General features: G+C 49.0%; 1 protein-coding gene across 2 annotated transcripts in view; it reads right to left on the minus strand.

Moving 5' to 3' along the window:
- Positions 1-23542, minus strand: part of TRIO (trio Rho guanine nucleotide exchange factor) — a 4034553-nt gene that overhangs the window by 358703 nt on the left and 3652308 nt on the right. For both annotated transcript variants that reach the window (XM_078687660.1, XM_078687659.1), the window contains exon 55: positions 12833-13033. In XM_078687660.1, coding sequence (XP_078543786.1) covers positions 12833-13033 — 201 coding nt within the window. The remainder of the gene's footprint in view (positions 1-12832; positions 13034-23542) is intronic.

Below are 23542 nucleotides of genomic sequence, written 5' to 3' on the forward strand. Positions count from 1 at the left end.
ACTGACTAACCAAACAGACACAACTGGCTGCTTGACAGCTGGGGGCAAGGTGGTGTACTCACCCTTTGCTTTAGATATAGTATCCCTATATCTAAACCTAAATGGGCACACAGATCTCCTATCAGTCACTCCTATGGCAGGCCTTGATAATCCTGAAGGCAGAGTGCTTGGAATCGTGTGAGATAGTGCTCTGGCATGAGCTGAGCCTATCTGCGGCTTTCGGGATCCATCCCATAGCCGTTTCCATTATATCGCATACCATATACTCTTAAGTGCATTATAATCCTCGCGGTTATATGCCAACTCTGGTATCGCTTTATCAAAACATGTCGAGTAAGGTGTCATACGAATTGGAATACTAACCCCTCGCCAATTCTGGCGACGGGGTTAGCATTCCACCCTTCTAGAGGGACACGACATGTATGTAACCTGTAACCCCGGTTAAAGTCAGACATAGCCTTAGCTCCACAAAATGGATGCTGCCACCGAGACACAAGTCTGCCCTCCTGCTGCTGGGAGTCCTCCCAGAGCAGGAGGCAAGGACAAAGGGTTTCCTGTCAGGGGCGGTGCCAGCACCGCCCCAGACAGGATTTTGTGTATCCTAGGTAGGCAGGGCTTTAGAGGAAGGTGACTGCAAGTGGCACCCCGGTGCTCACTGTGCATAGGCCGGCTTGAACCAGTTCCAGGGGCACTCCAGCCCCTGCTCTGGGGAAAAGCCCGCCAAAGGAGAGGGGTGTAACCACCCCCCTCCTGGTCCCACCCATAGGGCAGGACTTAGTCGCGTGCCAGCCCCCTTTTTCAGGATAAAGGTAGGAACTCGGGTAAGCTGAGCGCGTTATAAGTTTCATATAATAATAATAATAATAATAATAACTGTCCCCCTTCCAAATTAGATCAATCTTTGAATCCTGAACCGACTTTCTACGAGAGGAACTCAAGACTCTTCCTAAGATTTTCTCCCTTGTGACTAAGGAGTAGTCACCCTGCAGCAGCAGGCACCAACCAAGCATCGCGGTCTGCTGTAAGTCTCTCCTCCGGATCAAGACTGCCCAGCACGACGAGAACCGGCTTCCCTGGCACCTCTGACCTCAACCTGCATCATCAGCCCAGCTGTGATCCGTGGGTGTGACGAGACCTCGAGGGACCGGCCATCTTTAAAGACTGCACGACGCTTGTCCAGCACGACTCCCGAGTGACCCTCGACTGAGTGCTTTGGGGTAAGAGAAGCCCCGACCCTGAGCAGCTCCAGCACCGAAGTTCAGCCCCCCTGCATCCACGAGATCTGCGTGGGGCCCTTCTGCTCTTTGCTGCTCACCGCGTTGTCCAGGTCGCTTGCCCGTTGGCTAGTGGCCCTCTCACGACGCTCCACGACGACAAACACTGCTGGTCTGGTTGCTCCAGAATAGGCCCTTGCTCCCCTCCAACAGAGGAGCACCCTGGACCCTCCTGGTCCACTCAAGACGCCATTTTAGGTCCACCGCGTGGGCCTTGCATTTGCCAAGACTTGTTGCCCAATCCTGGGTCCAGCGACGTCAGCAGCAGATACCTTCCTGGGACAGCTCGCACCTCCATCCTGGTCGCCGACAACGCCTCCTGGTCCGAGAGACTGCAGAGCCCAGCAGCGCCCACTCACCTGGTCGAGGTGACTTCGTCCGGTGCCACTCTGGTGCCCACCTAAATCACTGGCTAGTGATTCAGAACTTGGTCCCCTCTGCTTTCAGGTCTTCTTCTTCCCTGATCCAGGCTTGGATCACCACGAACTTTCTTCACTGGCCGCCTGCCAGCAACTTCTTTCTTCAGGCTCCTGGTTCTTCAACGAGGGTTTCCGACGTAACTTCAACCCTATGCAGCCGCAGCCCCTGGGCTAGGTAAACCAAGTACTCCGGTGCTTCAGCATAGTCCAACACTCTAAGTGTTCGGATCCACTCTTGTTTTCGACCCACCTAGTCGGGTTCGCCCGAGAACAGTAACTTTGTGACTACTAGCCTCCATAGACTTTTCCCCGCCTTACGCGTGAGAGTTCCCACTCTGCACACGACGTCCACAGGCCCCCTGCATCTAATGCAAGTGTTTAGAATTGTAGGCCAAGCGATTCCTAAGTCTATGAGAATAGTTACTTACCTGCTAGTAATTCGCATTCTACTTTTGTAATATATGGTTTTTCGTGCCCCTAGGGCATTTGTGTAAATTGTGCGACTTAAAATATTTTCTTAAGAGTTCTGTTGTGTGCTTAGCTCCCTGACTCATAAAGAGTTCAGGGTAGTCTTGTTATAAATAAATATCTGTTTATTTTCATAACAACTTGTGTGGTGTCCTTTCACTTGGTGTTCAAGGGGTAATGTGATGGTAAAACAGCTGGCTTAACACGCCCTCTAGAGTCTTAGCCTTAGACTGCTCGTATCCATGCTACTAGGATAGCTGGTCTATAAGGTTGACTTACAACCAATCATCAATAAGGGTTGTTTGGACTGATACAGAGTGCTCACTAGAATAGTGAACATTATATATCAGGCCAACTTCTCACAACAAGTTACTACTTGTGTAACGATATATCTGTAAGAGACATTAGTTAGTGATAGATTCCTTACCTTAGAATATCCTCAGGCGCCAGACTGGATCCGGAAAATTTTGCGTAGCAATACCCCTGCGCGCCGGCAGGCGTCGTCCGCGGCTCCGCGTCCATCGTCGGCGTCGTTAGCGCCGGAATGATGTCGTCGGAGTACTTAGACGCCGCCCATGCGCGCTGACATCAGTTCTGATACACAGCTTTTCCGCGCCAGATACGCAGAGCCATGATAGAACCAACACTGATGCCAAGAAACTAGGGCCCTGAAAGGGGATGACCTTAACCCTAGATATCGGTTCGCAAAACGGGGAGGATGGGTGGGTCGGTAAGGAATCGATCACTAACTAATGTCTCTTACAGATATATTGTTACACAAGTATTAACTTGTGCATCTGAAAGAGACATGTTAGTGATAGATTCCTTACCTTAGAATAGATACCCCAGCAATACCAACCCCGGTGGTGTGTCTGCGAACCAATAATCACACCAGAAAGTCCTGGAGGACGGAACGGCCAAAGAAGCCATCCCTCCGGACTTGGCTATCCAGGCAGGATGTCGTGCAAACGTGTGCAGCGAGGCCCACGTAGCTTCCTGGCAAATGTCCTGCAAGGGCACTCCCCGGCCCAGGACAGTGGTAGTCGCCGTGGCCCGAGTGGAATGAGCCCTCAATCCAACAGGGGGCTCCTTCTTAGCCAATGAGTAACATGCCTGGATACACAAGATGATCCACCGGGAGATGGTCCGCTTGTGCACCGCCTTTCCCTTCTTAGCGCCCACGTAACCAACAAAGAGTTGGTCATCCACCCGGAACTGGCGTGTGCGATCTAGATAGTAAGAGAGCATACGTTTTGGGTCCAGACGGTGGTGCCTCTCTTCCTCTTTCGAGGGATGCGGAGGCGGAAAGAAGGTGGGCAAAGTAATGGACTGCTCGATGTGGAAAGCCGTGACAACCTTGGGCAGGAAAGAAGGTCTCGTCCGCAACACAACCTTGTCCGGATGAACAGAGAGGAAAGGAGGTGTGGAAGAAAGAGTCTGGAGCTCACTCACTCCGCTGGCAGAGGTGATGGCAACCAGGAAAGCAGTCTTCAAAGTAAGAAGACGGAGAGGACAGTTATGGAGCGGCTCAAAGGGAGCACACCTAAGGTAAGTAAGAACAAGGTTCAAGTCCCACTGGGGCATCACGAAAGGAACTGGAGGGAACATGTGTGTGATGCCCTTCAAAAACCTATTTACAATAGGGGACTTGAACAAAGAAGGCTGATCAGGTAGCCTTAAGAAGGTGGAAAGGGCAGAAAGGTAGCCCTTGATAGTGCCCAGAGCAGAGCCCTGCTGGGCAAGAGAAAGAAGGAAGAGGAGAACCTCAGAAAGAGGGGCAGAGAGTGGATCCACAGCCTTTGCTGTGCACCATGCCACAAATCTGTTCAACCTGCAGGCGTATACCGACTTTGTGGAGGGAAGCCTGGCTGCCAGAATGACATTACAGACTTCGGGAGGCAAGTCAAATGGCCTCAACTGCCGCCGCTCAATCTCCAAGCTTGTAGGTGGAGACTGGACAGGTTCGGGTGGAGAACCATCCCCTGCTGCTGCGACAGAAGGTCCTCCCGGAGAGGCAGACGAATCGGGGGATCGACTGACATGCTGAGTAGCTCGGGATACCAGTATCTTCGTTCCCAGTCCGGAGCCACAAGGATAACCTGGGCCCGGTCGCGCCTGATCTTCTTCAGCACTTTGGGCAGAAGTGGTATAGGCGGAAAGGCGTACAATAGACCGTAACTCCACTCACGACGAAAAGAGTCTCCGAGCGAGTGCCGCATAGGAAATTCCAACGCGCAGAACTGATGACATTGCGCGTTCTCTTCTGTGGCGAATAGATCTAACCAAGGCTCTCCCCATTGCTGAAAGAGGCCTTGCGCCACGTCCGAGTTCAGACGCCATTCGTGATTCATCATGTACCGACGGCTGAGTTCGTCCGCCCTGGTGTTCAGCGAACCTGCCAGGTGTTGAACCACCAGGGTCACGCCCTGATGTTCCAGCCACTGCCAGAGGCGCAGAGCCTCCTGGCATAGGGTCCACGACCCCACCCCTCCCTGTTTGTTGCAGTACCACATGGCGGTGGTGTTGTCCGTGAACTTCTGCACTACACTCCCCCGGACAGAGGGGAGGAATGCTTTCAGTGCTAGGCGGATCGCCCGCAGCTCCAAAAAGTTGATATGGAGCTGGGACTCCGCCGGAGACCAGAGGCCTCTGATCTCCGCCTCTCCCATGTGGCCTCCCCAGCCCTGGAGGGACGCGTCCGTCACTACCACGTGCTCCGGGTGGGGTAGGGAGAGGGATCTGCCACTGACCGAATCGTGGTCCATGAGCCACCACTGCAACTGTCTCGCAGTGCCCTCCGAGATCAAGACATAATCGGACAGGTCGCACTGATGCTGGGCCCAATGAAACTTCAGGTCCCACTGCAGAGCCCGCATCCGCCACCGGGCGTGATGCACCAGAAGGATGCAGGAGGCCATCAGCCCCAGAAGCTGCAGCGGCAACCTGACGAGACTCGGGATAAAGGCTGAAAGATCGGAATCAGAGCCTGAATATCCTGAACCCGCTGTTCGGGAGGATAAACCCGAAACTGCCCCGAGACTAGAACCGCTCCAATGAAGAGGAGCTTCTGAGAGGGACACAGGTGCGACTTCGGCACATTGATGGAGAACCCCAGCAAGTGCAGGAGGTCGGCCGTAGTCTGGAGGTGGCTGACGACTGTCTGGGGCGAGCCCGCCTTCAACAACCAGTCGTCGAGGTAGTGGAAGACTGGCACCTACCTGCGCAGATCAGCCGCGACCACCGCCATCACATTCGTGAACACCAGTGGGGCGCTTGTAAGGCCAAAGGGGAGCATGGTAAACTGAAAGTGCTCGTGGCCTACCGTGAACCGCAGGTAACGCCGGTGGGCCGGCAGGACGGGGATATGAAAGTAAGCGTCCTGCAAGTCCAACGCTACCATCCAGTCTCCAGGGTCCAGCGCAGCTAAGACCTGAGCCAAAGTCAGCATCTTGAACTTCTCCTTCTCCTTCTCCTTCCGGTACCAGAAAGTAGTGGGAGTAACAACCACACCCTACTTCTGGCCCAGGAACGCGCTCGATGGCCCCCTTGACCAAGAGGGCCGTGACTTCCTCTTGCAGAAGTTGCAAGTGATCCCCCGATACGCGGTGGAATTGCGGTGGCATGGCTGGGGGGGACGCCTCGAAGGGGAGGGAGTAGCCCCTTCGGACGATTTGCAGCACCCACCTGTCCGACGTGACATTGCGCCAGTGGAAGAGGTGATGGCGAACACTGCCACCCACCGGCGTCACATGGGCCAGAAAACACGGACTAGGAAGGTTTTGAGGCAGGTGCTGCGGAGGGAGGTGTGGACTGGCCTCGCCGTTGTCCCCGACCGCCGTTACGGCAGTTTCCACGGCCGCCACCATGCTATTGAACATTCTGCGGTGCGTGGCTGGCAGCTCGTGTGGGGGCGCCCCTTCCATGGCCACGAAAGGAGCGAAAGGCACCCGTTTGCTGGCATGGGGCCGAGAGGCCCAAGGACTTGGCCGTAGCCATGGAGTCCTTAAAACGCTCAAGCGCATGGTCTGCCTTGTCGCCAAAGAGGCGACGGCCATTGAACGGCATGTCCAGAAGAGTGGCCTGGACATCGGCCGAAAAGTTGGCGGTCCTCGACCAGGCATGGGGTCGAACCGCCACCGTCGTTGCCATCGCCCTGCCCAGTGAGTCCGTGGTATCCAGCCCACACCGGATGGAATATCGCGCTGCATCTCGGACCTCCGCAAGGGCTTGGGCGAGTTTAGCCCGGACCTCCTCCGGACATTGTGGCAGCACGTCCGTGACCGTGTCCCACAGGGTGTGGGTGCAGCGGCCCAAGAGGCATGCGGTATTGACAGACCGCAGTCCCAAACTCAGGGACGAGAACACCTTCTTCCCGAACTGCTCGTACCTCTTGGATTCCTGATCGGGCGGGGCCATCGGGAATGCAGTCTGGGAAGTAGAGGCCTGGATGACCAGGCTCTCGGTGGTGGGACGGGTGGACAAAAAGCAAGGGTCGCTGGGAGCCGGGCAGTAGCGTCTGGCCACGTTCCTATCCACAGGCGGACCTGTGGCAGGCTTGGACCAAGTGCCCACAAGAACATCACACAAGGCCTCATTAAACGGCAGCAGAGGCTCACTGGAGCTTGCCTGCGGTTTAAGGACCTCAGTGAGGAGGTTAGTCCTCACGGCCGCGACGGGGAGCTCAAGGTTTAAGGCCTTGGCTGCCCTAGTCAACACTACACTGTAAGCAGCCCCCTCCTCCGTAGCCACGGTGAGAGGGGAGACAAATCCAGTGTCTGGCGAAGTGTCAATACCACTGGCCTCCCCAAGCTCATATGTCCAGTCCTCTTGAGACTGGCACTCCTCTGCCAGAGGGTCCGCAGACCCCTCCCAATCACCCTCGTCACCCATCTCCTGTAGAACAGGGTCAACAGAAGGGGCCTCCTCATTTAAATAAAAATCTCCAAAGGCCGTCGGATGCGGCGCCAGAGTCGGACCGAAGGGAACATTGGGGACGGCGTCCACAGGGGGCGCCGGGGGCGATACCCCAGGTGCCGGCGCCGGTGAGGTCGTGAGGTCGACCGGCGACGACCCGGATCCGGAAGCGGATCCGGTGAGGTCCTGCGGCGCTGGGACCGAAGTCGCCGGCGGCGCCGGGGCCGAAGCACCCGACGGCGCCAGGGCCGAAGCACCCGACCGGTTAGGGCCTCCAGCCGGGGCAGTTGGGCCCGGAGGCGCCACGGGACCCGGCGAAGGGAGGGACCTCATGGCCATGAGGTACCGCTCGACCTCCTCCGGCGTCGCGCGAGCTTCGGGGTGGGTCGGAGGAACGATGATGCCTCCGACCTCTCATGCCTCTTACCTGAGGACTTGGATCCCGATGACCGATGTCCACTCCCGGAGCTGCGAGGACTCCGACCCCGCGACCGGTCCCTCGACCTCCCGTGGGACCGGGACCTTGAGCGGCGCGGGCCGACTGCCGGAGCTCGAGCCACTTGCGGGACCGCTCCCGCCTAGCCTTCGACTTCAGGGCCCGGCAGTCGGAGCAGGTGCGGTCTTCGTGGTCGAGGCCTAAACACTTCAGGCACCGGCGATAGGGGTCGGTAACCGACATCAGTCGGTCGCACTTGGAACAGGGTTTAAACCCGGGCATCCCTACCGGCACCGTCGGAGTCGAAGACTCGAAAAGAGCAATGATCAAAAGATCAAAAAAGTTTAGTCAAAAAATTACTAAGGGGTAGAGCTTCTCCGGATCTGCGCTAGCTGGCGCGGAAAAAAGAAGAACTGACGTCAGCGCGCATGGGCGGCGTCTAAGTACTCCGACGATGTCATTCCGGCGCTAACGATGCCGACGACGGACGCGGAGCCGCGGACGACGCCTGCCGGCGCGCAGGGGTATTGCTACGCAAAATTTTCCGGATCCAGTCTGACGCCTGGGGATATTCTAAGGTAAGGAATCTATCACTAACGTGCCTCTTTCAGATATACCAGATTTCAAGATAGGACTGCCTCTGGGAAGTGTAGCTTATGCAACAAACAGTTGTTTTGTTTTGGGAAAATCTTTTGTTCTTTCAATATAGTATAACAATGCTCTTTTGACATCAAGTGTGTGAGGTGCTCTTTCTGCTACCAAATCAGGTTGAGAGAAGCAGACACCACTTCTGGAAGGAATTTTTGGGTTGGTGCAAAGAACTACTCTATCTTTATGAAGCTGAAAGAAGGGTTTGCCTAAGGTTAATGCTTGTAGTTTACCAACTCTCCTTAATGAAGTCAACCTTCCATAAAAGAAACTGTAATGGATAATTGTGCAATGGCTCAAATTGCAGAGCCATGAGTCTTGTAAGCACAATGTCCAGATTCAAACAGGTGCAGAAGGTTTATCTTGAAGGATTGTAAAGCAGCTTGTTTTACCACATTTAATCATCAGTGGAGATTAGATGAAAAAGAACCACACAGTGTTTTATAAAAATGCATCTGTATATTACACACCACACTCACTAACACATTGGTTTATCTCCTACCCGGAGATATCAATACAATACATGAGAATACCTCAAAATAATCAGGTAAGTAGCACTGCATCTCCAAGGGGGGCACCAAACCATATTCTATGAATGGGAACCGCAAAGGAGAATGGTACTTGGACCGGGAGACTCATAGGAGCCTAGGACACAAGGAACCACTTAAGGTAAGTACCCAGGAACCCCACAGAGGCTGTGTGAGGTGTGGAAACATAGCCGCGTGCCTAATGGAAGTCACTTCCCAGAGGACCCCGAAGATACGCTTTGGAGGACGGAAGATTGGAGAGTCATCTCACCCTTGGATTCCCAGGAACCAGGTTATCTGCACAAGGGAAGCAGGATGCATAGGGGGGGTTACGTGGAAACCTATCGTAGACGACAATGGGAGACTTCGAAGAAGATGCCTTTGGGAAAGATTGTGAGGGAGTCCGGTGGATTCAAGGATGGATTCTTGATGAGGAGAACTTGTAAGCAGAGGGGACTGAGTCTATGTCACTCGGAGGTGACCAGAAGGCATGGAAGAGCAATGCCCACCAATGTCGGGAGGTTCAAAAGTGAAGACGTGAACTTATCACTGGAGTTGTGAGGACCAGTCAGTGCTGAGGAAGACCAGGAGCTGTGCACCAGCTGTCCCACAGCGGATGTCGATATCTAGGTGTCGGTGTCTGGCAGGAGCACCAACAAGCCTTGGTAGCTGCAAATGATGAGGAAAGCAAAAGGATGCAAACGTTGGGACCAGCATGATCCATGGGACTTACCACGTGCAGGAGAGTCAGGACAGGCCCCAAGCAAGCAGTGGAGCCCACTGAAAAAGGAAGACCATTGAGCGGACCCACAGGTCGAAGGCACAGGAGTCACAAGAAGACCTCAGGCAGCTCATTAAAGATGGAGGCCCACGGTGCAGAGGATGCAGTGAGGATGCTGGTCTTCGAGGGTTGAGTTGCTGGAGGTTGGGACTTTTTGTAGCACAAAGATCTCTGGAGTGCAGAGCCAACAAGCCTTGCCAACAGCTAGTCGACAAGGTGCACAGGGGTTTGATTTCGAAAGTCTGACGAGGGATACAGTCTTCAAAACTGCTGAGAAGACAGGTCAGGCCTCTAGAGAGCTGCAGAACAACCACCTGTGTTGATGGACCTGAAGAAGTCCATAGGACGACAGGAGCAGCAGACCGGTCAGCTTCATTGCTGTGCCTGCAGATAAAGAGGAGTGACTCCTTCACTCCAAGGGAGATTAGTTTGGATTTCCTTTGATGCCCACAGGCCATCTAGAGAACCTGGATGAAGCACAGACACCGAAGATGAAGAAGACTTGAAGAACAGCAAGACCAAGATCAGCAGGAGTCTTCCATGATACAGTCTCTGTTCCAGTTGAAGTCCAAGAAGTCCCTGTGTCCAGATGGTCAACAAGTGTCTTGGTTTCAGAGGCGAGTCTTGTTCCACAATGAATCTAAGGACCCACCCACAAGGGAGCCTTTAAGTACCCTACGGAAAGGGTTGGAACGACTTGGGGGTACCTCCCAGAGGAGGGGCTGGACCAAGGGGGGGATACTTCTTTGTCCTTTGTCCTGTTTCATGTCAGAGCGGGAAACAAGGGTTCGTGAACTAGCTCAACCCGGAGTATGCAAGCAGGGTACCAAATGTGCCCTTCAACCTCTGGGTCTGTCACAGGAGCTTGCAAAGCTGCAACCAGGTCAGTACAGCTGTTCTAATCTTTTGACTCGTACTTGCAGGAGAGTAGGGTCTGCAATCCTATGGTCACCCCAGATTTTTGCTTTTTGCTTCACTGGTTTAAGACTTTCCCTGGCTGTGGGCCTGCTAATCAGACCCACAGCCTAGCTGTTCTCTCTCTAAATTGACATCCATGTACTTTAGGTGCATTTACCAATTGGTATTGGACCCCCTTATCAGCCCCTGTACAGTGTACCGTAGGTACCCAGGGCATAGGTGAACCCAAGGCCTACCAGGGGCTGAAGCATGTATTATGCCACCCCTGGCTGGCCATCTAAACAGACGCAACTGGCTGGTAAGACAGCTGGGGCAAGGTGGTGTAATCACCCTTTGCTGTAGATATAGTATACCTATATCTAATCCCAAATTGGACACATATATTCCTATCAGCCACTCCTATGGCAGGCCTTATCAATCCTGAAGGCAGAGTGCTTGGAAATATGTGAGATGGTGTTCTAGCATGAGCTGAGCCTGTCTGCAGCTTGCGGAACCAAGTCCTTATAGCTGTTCCATGATAACGCTATACCATATACTCTTAAGTGCATTATAATCCTCGCGGTTATTGCTAACTTTGGTATAGCATTATCAAAACATGTCGAGTAAGGTGTCATACGAATTGGAATACTACCCCCTCGCCAGTTCTGGCGACGGGGGTAGCATTCCACCCTTTTAGAGGGACACGACATGTACGTAACTGTGAACCCCGGTTAAAGTTAACTCGAGCCTCAGCATCACAAAATGGATGCTGCCACCACAGACACAAGTCTGACCTCCTGCTGCTAGGAGTCCTTCCAGCGAGGGAGGCCTGGACAAAGGGTTTCCTGCCTTGGGAGGTGCTAGCACCACCCCAGACTGGATTTTGTGTATTGGGTAGGACAGGCCTGAAAGGAATGAGACATGCCTGGGGCACACAAGGTGTCCCTGTGCATACACCGGTTCAAACCAGTTGCTGGGGCACTCCAGCCCCAGCTCTGGCGCGAAACCGGACAAAGGATAGGGGGTGTAACCACCCCCCTTCCTGGTCCCACCCATAGGAGGGACCTAGTCATAGTACAGCCCCCTTTAGCAGGATAAAGGTAGGAGCTGGTCCCATTCCAAATTAGATTATCCTGAATTGAAACTTTACAAGAAGAAACTCTGGACCTCGACGTTCTGCTCCACAGAAGACTGAAGAATCTCCCTTGTGGGCAAGGAGTGTACACCCTGCATCTGCAGGCACCATCAAGCGTCCTAGCGGTCCACTTTGTCGTCCTTCCTGCCGGATCTAGACTTCAGAGCCCGACGAGACCCGGACTCCCAGACCTCTCCGACCTCTACGCACATCTGCAACTCAGCTGAGACCCGTTGTTGCGACGAGACACGTGGGACCGGCCATCTTGAAGAGACTGCACTTCCCTTCCAGCACGACTTCTGAGGCATCCTCGAGAAAGGGCTTTGGGGATTGAGAAGCCCCAGCCCCGAGCAGCTCCTGCACCAAAGACCAGCCCTCCAGCATCCACGAGATCTGCGTGGGGCCCTTTTGCTTGATTGCTGCTCGACGCGTTGTCTGGTCACTTGCCGGCTGGCTAGTGACCTCCTAGACGAGGATCCACGAAATCTACACTGCTGGTCTGGTTGCTCCAGACTGGCCCTTGCTCCCTTCCAAAAGAGGGGCATCCCGGACCCTCCTGGTCCACTCCAGATGCCGTTTCCACTCACCGCGTGGGTTGCCTTTGCCAAGGCCTGTTGACTCCAAATGCGGATCCGACACTGCCGACAGCGAGAGCCTGCGTGGGACAGCTCGTGCCTCCATCCTGGTCGTCAAAGACACCTCCTGGTCCACGTGGCTGCAGAGACAAATGTCCACTCTTCACCTGATCGCGACAACAGCATCTGGTTCCCTCCTGGTTCATATATCGGGCCAACTTCTCACAGTACTTAATAAAAACAAGTTTTTTTTGTTTGGATGATGTAAAAAAATCTTTGATCGTTTCTTTGGTATTTTTTTATATACACAATTTATAACATTCTTATGGAGTCACTCCAGTTAGATGGTAAATTTTGTTTTTGTAATAACTTACTTTGCCAAATTGTTTTGGTAGTGAAGTGTGCATTTTTTTCTCAGCGTCTCTAAATGATTTGTAATGACTGATTAGTCTCACTTTTAATGTAGAGTGGTCATGTTATTTACAAAATGGCTGCTCAGATCATGTTTCTAATTTACAATATTTTGGGTACCCATTACCTCTGGTTATAACTTCGAGAGCCCCTAATCGATTATGTGTTCCATATACACAGAAGGAAGACAGAGGTAGAAAATAAGTTAAGGATTAAGTCATTTCCCACTCTCTTTTCTAATTCTATTGTCCTCTCACTAATTCAATTTGTTAAAAAAGTTCACTTCCTTATGTTTAACAAAAAACTAACATATATATTCAACTGAAAGCATGTTTAAGTTCACCTACATCTCGAGAACCAGGATAAAGCTGGTCGACGTCTCAAAGGTGTCAATGAGGCTGATGATCTGGGGATGCTGGAGATTCTGAAAAATTCCAAGTTCGTGGGTTACCTGGTCTCGCTTCATTAACTTCTTATTCACAAACTTAGATGCAACTATTCGGTGTGTTCCATTCTGATCACATTTCTTAACAACAGAAAACCTGCCCCTAGAAAAAATTTAATTTAATTGCAAAATTAGAAAGTCATAAAATTATGCTACAATGCAGCAATTGACATCCTTATTTTGTAACAATTGCATATAGTTTTCCCATGTACCAACCAAGACTTTTGTAATTTGGCTATGGCAACAAAAAGTTTAGCAAATGAGTATAAAATGGTCAGTAACACAAAACAGTTTGGAATGCGAATGCCTGCTTTGCAAAGGACAGCAATCAACTCGTTGCAACAACCAGGATTCCAACAATAGATCTTGAAAATAAATCACTCGCAATAAAGAAGAAAAAAAAAAGAAGATAGAAAACAAAACAAAATGAATCATCACACACACACTTTTAAATCAATTGCTGCTGGAGGGACAGTTAATGGAAGCTATGTATCACATAACTTAACGGGGATAATTTAGTGACAAAAATGAACAGATGTCATAATCATCCCAAAAGATAGACCCTTTCACCTTCATCATTTTGGTCAACTTCCCTTTGCTGCCTGTGCTTTTGCTGCTCCGGTACATTACTGGATAACTCTACTGTGGTGCCGCAAACCTCCGGACCGCGGGTCGCGACTGCCAGGAGATTACACCTCCCAGCAGGCAGTGCGGTCCTGCGAGAGGTGCCGCGAGATCCTGAGATCACCTGGAGATAAAACGGGCAGAGTGCTCTGGGGTTTCATGGTATTATTGCCTTTAATGTGTACCCTAACCTGATTATCATGTAACCGTGGTTTTTATAATTGTTTTTAGCTAGTATCTGACCAGTTTTAGTTACCTATTTTTTATGTGGTACCTTTTCCCTAACTGAAGTTTTTACTTTTTTGAAGAGGCATAGTGAATTCCTATTCCCGGCATATTTTCCACATTGGGTATCCAATTGTCGATTTTTAGGGCACCTGGCCCATTATAACTTGAACAAGCATTCTTTGCACATTTCGGTATCTTGCTGCTGGCTTATTGGCACTTTATCCCCTTATTCCCTATCTCAGCGTAATTTGCACAGTTTTCCTGCAGTGTGACGTTGTAGTACAAGCGTTGTTTGCACATATCGGTATTGTGCTGCTGGCTTATTGGCACTTTACCCCCTATTCTCTATCCCAGTTTAATTTGCACATTTCTTTTGTAGAGTGCCGTGGCGCGTTATTGACACATTTTTCTTTTGGGTAGGATATAGTTTAAACACAACACCATGGGAAAAAGAAAGAATGTTTCTACCGCCTGCACTAACCTAAATACAGGCGGTCGAGGTGGTCAACAATCACTAATGACATATTTAAGAGGGGCCATGGGTGCTATTGAGGAACAAATAATATCAGTAGAAGAGACATTAACACAGGGTAGAATATCCCTACCTACAGAATCAAGCGTAGGGGAAGAAGCCCTTCACAGTCGATGTGAGATTACCAATGCAGGGGAAATTAAGACAGGTGTAATAAACGGGTGCGTATAGGATGTCTCTGATCAGATTGAGGTGACGGATTCCGAACAAGAGACTGAGCCCCCATGCAAAAGATCGAAAAACCCTTTATTAAATAAGGGTAGCCAACATGTGATCGAAGATACGAATTTAAACAGGCTATACATAGAAAAACACCATGTAGAAAAAGGAAAGCTACTAGCAAGACATTTAAGATAACTTAGAATAGGAAACAGATGGGAGGTGGGCCTGATACAACTGGACATCCTTTGGACGAATATAGAAAAGATTTGGTTAATATAACAAAAACATTGGATAAATTGTATACTTTTTTAACAGGTTTACTTGGAAAACTCTTACAAAAAGTTGGGGTGATTGTGACTCAATTAAAAAATAGCAACCTACAGAGGCATAATGCCAATATAAGTCACCCATCCTTACCTGGTAGTTCATCGCAGCCACTAAATCCGGTAATATCTTGCGTGAATGGCCCTGTAGAGCACGTTGGTCCGGTAAAGTCTGATAACATTATTAACAACAATAATATGGCCAACTGAGCTACACAGAGCCAGAGTCTGGAATCACAAAAAACTAAGGGGTCAGAGGAGAGACAAAGAATAGAGAAGGCTACATTTAAGACGTACAGTAATAACGGTATCCACCTTGATTTGCCACCTGCTGCATCGCCCTATGTTATTGTGGTAGCAAATGTTCCTTCCCTATTGGAAGCAGATCATGAATCCTGGGAAACTCTACGAAACAGATCACTCTCATGGCTAGGGAAAAAAACTGGCCTGGACGAAGCTCTTTTTCCAAATTTTAAAATGGCCCGCCGTGTAGGCTGGGTAGGAAATAGAAGGAAAATGGTGGATGGGGACTGTATTGTTTTAACGTTTAGAGACCCCAGACTTATTCATGCAATATGGACAAGGATAGGAAAAACACATATTAATGAGAAAGAAATGTGTGTACTTCCTTTGGGTTTTTTCTATATTCCTCCAAACTCGCAAAGACAGTGTACCTACCCTGGGTTGAATTATAGAGCCAGGTAGAATCCTTTTAATGTGGCTGTGCAAAATATATTTGAATCTCTATCGTCATTAGGGAACGTTGATTGACTAACGCCCCAAGACCTCAGAGGGGACAGCAAGGATTATATGCAAACCAACCGCCCGGCTTTGGTGACTTCGGTAGAGAATAGGGTAATAGATATGTCTATATCACAATATGGTGTGAACGACTCCTTGGTGAGTAATATAATGATTGACCCCCAGCCACTTCCCATACTTAATAGTAACCAACAAGGAAAAATAGAATTAGAAACTGTGAGTCCTGTAAAGGAACAACTTAATAATAGTACTTCTAAAATTGACATAACTAATGTAAATCTAGAGTTATCTGGGAGGGCACAATCATTAGGGAAACAACAATGTAAATTATTGTTGTGGAATACTGCGGAGCTGGCTGCAAAAATAAAGGACCCAGCATGGCTGAAGGTCGTGAATGATCACCTGATAATCTGTTTACAAGAGACCTGGCAAATTAGTGAGCTGCACATGGAGGGGTTTCAGACCTACCATACACCAGCACTTCCTAGTAAAGCTGGCAGACCTTAAGGTGGTCTATGTACCTATATCTCAAATTTGTTAAGTATTGAAAAATTTATGTTTGTAAAAAATAACGAGTACTACCAGATTGTGGAGTTACAGCTGAAGGGAGACAGTTGTTTGATAATTATTAATTTCTATAACAATGTTCCGAAAGACATGATATTGAGTGTTTTGAACCAACTTCAAAGGATCTGAGGACATTTCAAGAGAGGTTCAAAGGGGTATTGTGTTTTATCTGGGGTGGGGATTTTAATTGCTATTTGTGTAGGCACTATCGGAGTGGTATTTGCGGCCTAGGGAAGAAATAGATGAAGCTGTACCTCATTTTACACATTCCGCTTCGGGAGATATGTTAAATAAAATTATGTTTGAATTCAATTTAGATTATGCTAATGAATTATGTATTTCACCGGTAGATTTTAAGCATACATATATAGGGAGAGGTTGTAATACGACGATTGATTTGGTCTTACTATCAAAAAATAAGAATTTTATAAGGATTCTAACATATAGGACACTTAGTAACGCGTTGAGTGATCACTACCCCAATAGTGTCTCTCTTGTATTTTAGAACTGTAACCGCAATAGATTGGGAGACGTGGGTTTTTCATATAACCAGGAAATCAATTTTTCAAGTACAAATGGTTATACACTGAAATGGCAGAAGGTGGATCCCACTGCCTTTCTGGGACAGCTTTTTAAGGAAACACAAGAGGACTTCAATGTGTGTTTAGAGGAGGAGAACAAGGATGTGGATGTGATAAAAGCTTTCTTGAATACTTCAGCTAAGATTAAAGAAATCCATACGGTCAAACAGAAGACGACATTGAGCAAAAGTCGGGGATGGTTTGATCATGAATGTAGCAAAGCACACAAGAACTTAAAATCAACCCTGAAAAAGACCCCTAGAAATAGAGAAGAGATAAGGGAAGCCAGATTGCTCTATACACAGGCCCAAAAGATAAGAAGGCTTAATTTAAAAGAAGAAGTTTGGCAAGACCTACACGATGCCTGTATAAAGAAAGATAATATTAAGTTTTGGAAGATAGTGAATTCTCCATATCTCTCGGAGAGGGACTGTGATAAGATGGATATAGCTATCACAGAAGATAGCTGGATTTGCTATTTTAGTGGTCTATATAGTGCCGGTATGAGTCAAGTAGAAAATGAGTCGGGGAAGGAAATATCTCAAGTAAGAGGTATCGATGTAGAGGGTAGTAATGAGAAAAATGCGGGCTTATCTGCATACCCTCTTGATATTAGTTGCACCCTGGATGAGATAATTTGTGCAATACAAAAAAGTGCACCAGGTAAGGTTCCCAGGTCTGATGGTGTCCCAGTTGACTTTTATCGGGTCAAATATCGACATTTGGGCACCACTTATAAAGAATGTTTTACATAAGTGCTGTCAAATTGGTTTTATAAAGTCCTGGTCAGATGCTATTTTAATACCATTTTTAAGTAGGGAAATCGTGATGACCCTAAATGCTATCGCCCTATATCCCTGCTAGACTCTTTTCTAAAGGTGGTAGGGAGGGTCATTTTAAACAATTTACAATCATGGACAGAGGAAAGGGGTGTGCTATCACGGTTACAATATGGTTTTAGATATGGACGAGGCACAATTGAGCAAGGCCTGAATCTTAGCCTAATAATTGATAAATATACTAGGGCAAAAAGCGGAAATTTGTTTTTAACTTTCGTCGATGTATCTTCCGCATTCGATTGTGTCATACACAACAAACTATGGGAAATTTTATCTGAGCTGGGAGTTGAAAAAGGCATATTGTCATTTATTAGAGAACTTTACCGGGAGTCGGGAGCAAGGGTGAGATATGGGATAAATGGGGAGTGTTCGGCTAGATTTGGTATTGGAAAGGGAGTGAGGCAAGGATGCGTCCTTGCCCCGTTCCTTTTCTCCTTATATATTAATAGTCTGGGAGAACGACTGGTCGAGCCCCCCTACGATTACCCAATAATAAATAAAAACCCAGTCCCAATATTATTATACGTGGACAACGCGGTTTTAATGTCAAGGACACAATTAGGCCTCCAGAAATCAGTAACACATTTTGCTAACTATATGCAGGTGAGGGGGCTACAAGTGAATATAAGCAAAACATTTAGTATGAAGTGTGGGAAAAGAATTACATAGAAATGTGATATCTTCATTAATGGCAAAAAAAATGAGTGTGTGGAAAAATGTGCCTTTTTAGGGATACACCTGGCCAGCTGCAATACTAGCTCGAAAAAGTATGTTCTCAAGAGCTACGGGGGCGCTAGTCAATCGGTCAAGATAATTAGGGTGTCACCAGTCCCAGAATTGCTTGTGTGAGAAGTTGGCCTGGTATATGATGTTCACTATTCTAGTGAGCACCTTGCACCAGTCCAAACAATCCTTATGGTGATGGCTGTAAAGTCAACCTTTTAGACCAGCTATACCTAGTGGTAGCATGGACAAAGCGGTATTAGGCTAAACTCAAGAGGGCACGTGAAGCCAGCTGTTTTACCATATGCAATGCCTTTAATACCAAACGAAAGGACACCACATAGGATATATATAAAATATATATGTATTTATTACTAAATGAATCCTCTGAACTCTTTATGAGGTCAGAAGCACAAGCACATAACAAGATACTTAATAAACATACAATAAGTTGCACAAAATACAGTAATGCCCTAGGGGCACTTCAAACCATATACTAAAATAGTGGTATAAGAACCACGTTATGAACAAAGGAAAGGCCTAGGGCCTGGAGAATCGCTGGGGCTATACTGTACTACCAAAGGATAGGGAGCAGGAGGCCCACGGGATGCGCATGCAGTGTCTTTACACACGAGTTACCATAGAGTTAGAATGGGAACGAAAGAAATGGAAACTAGTTCTTTTAGGACACCTCCGGATGGACTAGGGAAAAGCTACTTGAAACTAGGACACTAGGATAGTGTGGCTCACTGGTTAGAGGAGGCAGACCTGGAAGCAGAGGTCAGCCCGGGATCAGGGTTCAATTCCCGGCTTGGCGGGGTCTTGAGTCCTAAAATGTCCATGGACTCGACAATTCTCGCTCCGGTGCCTACTCGATTCACGGGTTCACACTCTGCGACTCTGGGCAATAGCTTGCTTAATCTCCACAATGGCCCCTCGCGGCGGGATGCCTGGCTTTCACCTTGTGGATACCCTGCCGGGGTTATCTCACAGGGGACTACCAGGACGGGTTCCCTAAGCAAGCACTTAGAAACCGCTCGGTGATTTGCGCTATATAAATTCCTGTACATTTACATTTACATTTACATAGTCAATACCCACAGGAGTACCGAAATACTAGCGTTACCTCACCCATAGGAAGCGGGTGCATAGGTGTCAAAGTGTGTCGAGTTTCGTCGCTGATTCCTATGGAGCCTTGGTGGAAGATGCTGCAGGAGACCAGAAGAGAAGTATCCGGTTGGATCCAAGTGCGGATCGAGGATGAAGAGTACCTGAAGGCAGAGGAGACAGAGTCTGGGTCACTAGCCAGTGACCAGGATGGAACCAGGAAGGAACCAGGCGATGTCGCGAAGCAATCAGGTGGTGTCTTGAAGCTTGTCTCTGCAGCCACGTAGACCAGGAGGTGTCGACGACGACCAGGAGCTGGATACGGACTGTCCAACGAAGGCTCTCGCTGTTGGCGGTGTCGGCTTCCGGATTGGAGTCAACAAGCCTTGGCAAAGCCAACCCACGCAGGAATCGAAGATGGATTCTTGATCGGACCAGCAAGGTCTGATGGGCTTCTCCTTTTCAGGGAAGCAGGGGCCAGTCTGGAGCAACCAGACCAGTGTTGTAAATCAAAGGTTTTGTCGTCACAGAGGCCATTAGCCAACGGGCAAGTGACCGGACAGACGCGTCGAGCTGGAAAATGCAGAAGGGCCCCACGCAGAACTCGTGGAGTGTGGAGGGCTGATCTTCGGTGCAGTTGGTGCTCAGGGCTGGGGCTTCTCAATCCCCAATACACAACTTCGAGGGTGCCTCAGAAATTGCACGGAAAGCAATTCGCTGGCTTTCCAAGATGGCCAGCCCCACGTCTCTCGTCGCCTCCACGGGTCTCAGCTCTGCTGTGACTGTGGATCGGGCTGTTGAAAGTCTGGAAATCCGGATCTTGTCGGGCTCTGTGCTCGGGCTCCGGCGGGAGCATCGATAAAGCAAACTGTTGATCGCTTGATGGTGCCTGCTTGCACAGGGTGGTCACTCCTTGACCACAAGGGAGATTCTTCAGTCGTCTTCTTGCAGAGTAGATCATCGAAGGTCCAGAGTTTCAGTCAGGATAAATCTACTAAAGTCTTGGGACTCAGCTCCTACCTATATACCAAATTTAGGGTCTGGATTACCTGCTAGGTCCCTCCTATGGGTGGGACCCACGAAGGGGGTGGTTACACCCCTTTCCCTTTGTCCAGCTTCGCACCAGACCTGGGGCTGGAGTGCCCAGCACCGGTTTGAACTGGACTATGCATGGGACACCTTGTGTGCCCCATGCAGTTCTCATTTCATTCAGCCCTCCCTGCCTCAATACACTTTAGCCTGTCTAGGGTGGTGCTAGCACCTCTCAAGACAGGAAACCTATTGTCCGAGCCTCCCTCGCTGGAAGGACTCCCAGCAGCAGGAGGTCAGACTTGTGTCTGTGGTAGCAGCATCCATTTTGTGATGCTGAGGCTCTGGTTAACTTTAACCGGGATTAGTAGGAACAACATGTCTTCTCCCTCTAGAAGGGTGGAATGCTACCCCCATCACCAGAACTGGCGAGGTGGTAATATTCCAAAGCGTATGACACCTTACACAACATGTTTTGATAAAGCCAAACTAAAGTTAGCATTTAACCGCGAGGTTCATAATGCACTTAAAGAGTATATGGTATGGCTATATGCTAGAACAATGCAAAAACAGCAGTTGATGGACAGAATGCAGAACAATGTCATACATTCACCCCAGTACAGAGATCTGGGCCTAAATCCATCGTTTTTTTGCACTCCACAACACCCCAGTTCAGACATGGTCATATGCAAATCAGCCTTGACCCTGTGCCTCATGGGAACAGTCCAGCCCGAACTGCCAAGCCATGCCTTCCCGATTATGAATCCGAAACCGGTCCCAGGATGCTTGTTTCCGGTCCATGGAAGACATGGCTTGGCAGTTCGGGCTGGACTGTTCCCATGAGGCACAGGGTCAGACTGATTTGTATATAGCCATGTCTGAAATGGGGTGGCTGAGTGTGCTAAAGAATGGTGATGGATTAAACCCAGATCAGTTGACTGGGGGTGAGTGTTTGATTTGCTCAAACGCTCCGTCCATCATCCCCTTTTGTATCGCTTTGTTCGCCCTAAGTGTGGCAGGGTATGCTCAGACGTGAGTCCCTTGCTCACTTGGCCACTGGATTCAAGATAGCCTGGCTGATGAGGATTATGAATCCGAAACCGTTCCCAGGATGCTTGTTTCCGGTCCATGGAAGACATGGCTTGGCAGTTCGGGCTGGACTGTTCCCATGAGGCACAGGATCAGACTGATTTGTATATAGCCATGTTTGAAATGGGGTGGCTGAGCGGGCTAAAGAATGGTGATGGATTAAACCCAGATCAGTTGACTGGGGGTGAGTGTTTGATTTGCTCAAACGCTCCGTCCATCATCCCCTTTTGTATCGCTTTGTTCGCCCTAAGTGTGGCAGGGTATGCTCAGACGTGAGTCCCTTGCTCACTTGGCCACTGGATTCAAGATAGCCTGGCTGATGAGGATTATGAATCGAAACCGATCCCAGAATGCTTGTTTCCGGTCCATGGAAGACATGGCTTGGCAGTTCAGGCTGGACTGTTCCCATGAGGCACAGGGTCAGACTGATTTGTATATAGCCATGTCTGAACTGGGGTGGCTGAGTGGGCTAAAGAATGGTGATGGATTAAACCCAGATCAGTTGACTGGGGGTGAGTGTTTGATTTGCTCAAACGCTCCGTCCATCATCTCCTTTTGTATCACTTTGTTCGCCCTAAGTGTGTCAGGGTATGCTCAGACGTGAGTCCCTTGCTCACTTGGCCACTGGATTCAAGAAAGCCTGGCTGATGAGGATTATGAATCCGAAACCGGTCCCAGGATGCTTGTTTCCGGTCCATGGAAGACATGGCTTGGCAGTTAGGGCTGGACTGTTCCCATGAGGCACAGGGTCAGACTGATTTGTATATAGCCATGTCTGAAATGGGGTGGCTGAGTGGGCTAAAGAATGGTGATGGATTAAACCCAGATCAGTTGACTGGGGGTGAGTGTTTGATTTGCTCAAACGCTCCGTCCATCATCCCCTTTTGTATCGCTATATCCTAGAACAGCTATAAGGACGTGGTTCCGAAAGCTGCAGACAGGCTCAGCTCATGCTAGAGCCTCATCTCACATAAAACCAAGCACTCTGCCTCCAGCATTGATAAGGCCTGCCATAGGAGTGACTTATAGGTGCATATGTGTCTATATATATATAAGGTTAGATATAGGAATACTATATCCAAGCAAGGGGTGATTACACAACCTTGCCCCAGCTGAGTGATCAGCCAGTTGTGTCAGTTTGGATGGCCAGCCAGGGGTGGCAAAAGATATGCTGCAGCCCCTGGTAGACCTTGGTTGCACCTATGCCCTGGGTACCTATGGTACACTGTACAGGGACTCACAGGAGTGACCCAAATCCCAATTGGTGATGTACCTAAAGTACATGGTTTGAATTTAGAGAGAGAACAGCAGGGCTGTGGGTCTGATTAGCAGGCCCACAGCCACATCTAAGTCGCAAACCAGTGAAGCAAAAAGCAAAAAGTGGGGTGACCATAGGAACGCAGACCCTACTCTCCTACAGCTTGCAATTTATACATCTAAATGTGTTTCAACAGCCATATATGGCGCAGGTATATGGGGGTTTACTAACACTCACTCTGTACAGAAATGTGAAAACAACTTCCTGCGCTATTTATTAGAAGTACCTAGTTCAACTGCCACATATATTTGCCACTCTGAGGTAGGCATGAAGCATATTGCTGATATTATAAAGTTGTGTCCTTTATTACTTTGGCATAAGATATGGAATACCCCCGAGGCAGTTTTTAACCAGGATGTGATTACGGACTGTTTAAAATTGGATAACGTGTATCGAATTCCATGGCTACGACACATTAAGGAGATGGCAGATGAAATTGGCCACCCAGAATTCTTTACAAACCCTGACTGTATGAACATCATCTCCAGAAAGGTTTTAAAAAAGGATTATCTGTCCTATCTGGAGGAAAAGCATTGGTTCCGGGAGAAAGAAAAACAATCGGTCATGGACAACCATATTATGCTGACATGTTCAGGGATACAGCCATATCTGTCATATGTGACAAGACCCTTTGATCGGATGTTATTGACACGCTTTCGCCTAGGTATTGTGCAAAGGCTCACCACATTCCCCATGATGAATGATTGGTCACGTACTCTAGCACCATG

This window comes from Lissotriton helveticus, chromosome 4_1 (genome assembly GCF_964261635.1).
Source record: "Lissotriton helveticus chromosome 4_1, aLisHel1.1, whole genome shotgun sequence".
In the NCBI taxonomy this organism is placed as follows: domain Eukaryota; kingdom Metazoa; phylum Chordata; class Amphibia; order Caudata; family Salamandridae; genus Lissotriton; species Lissotriton helveticus.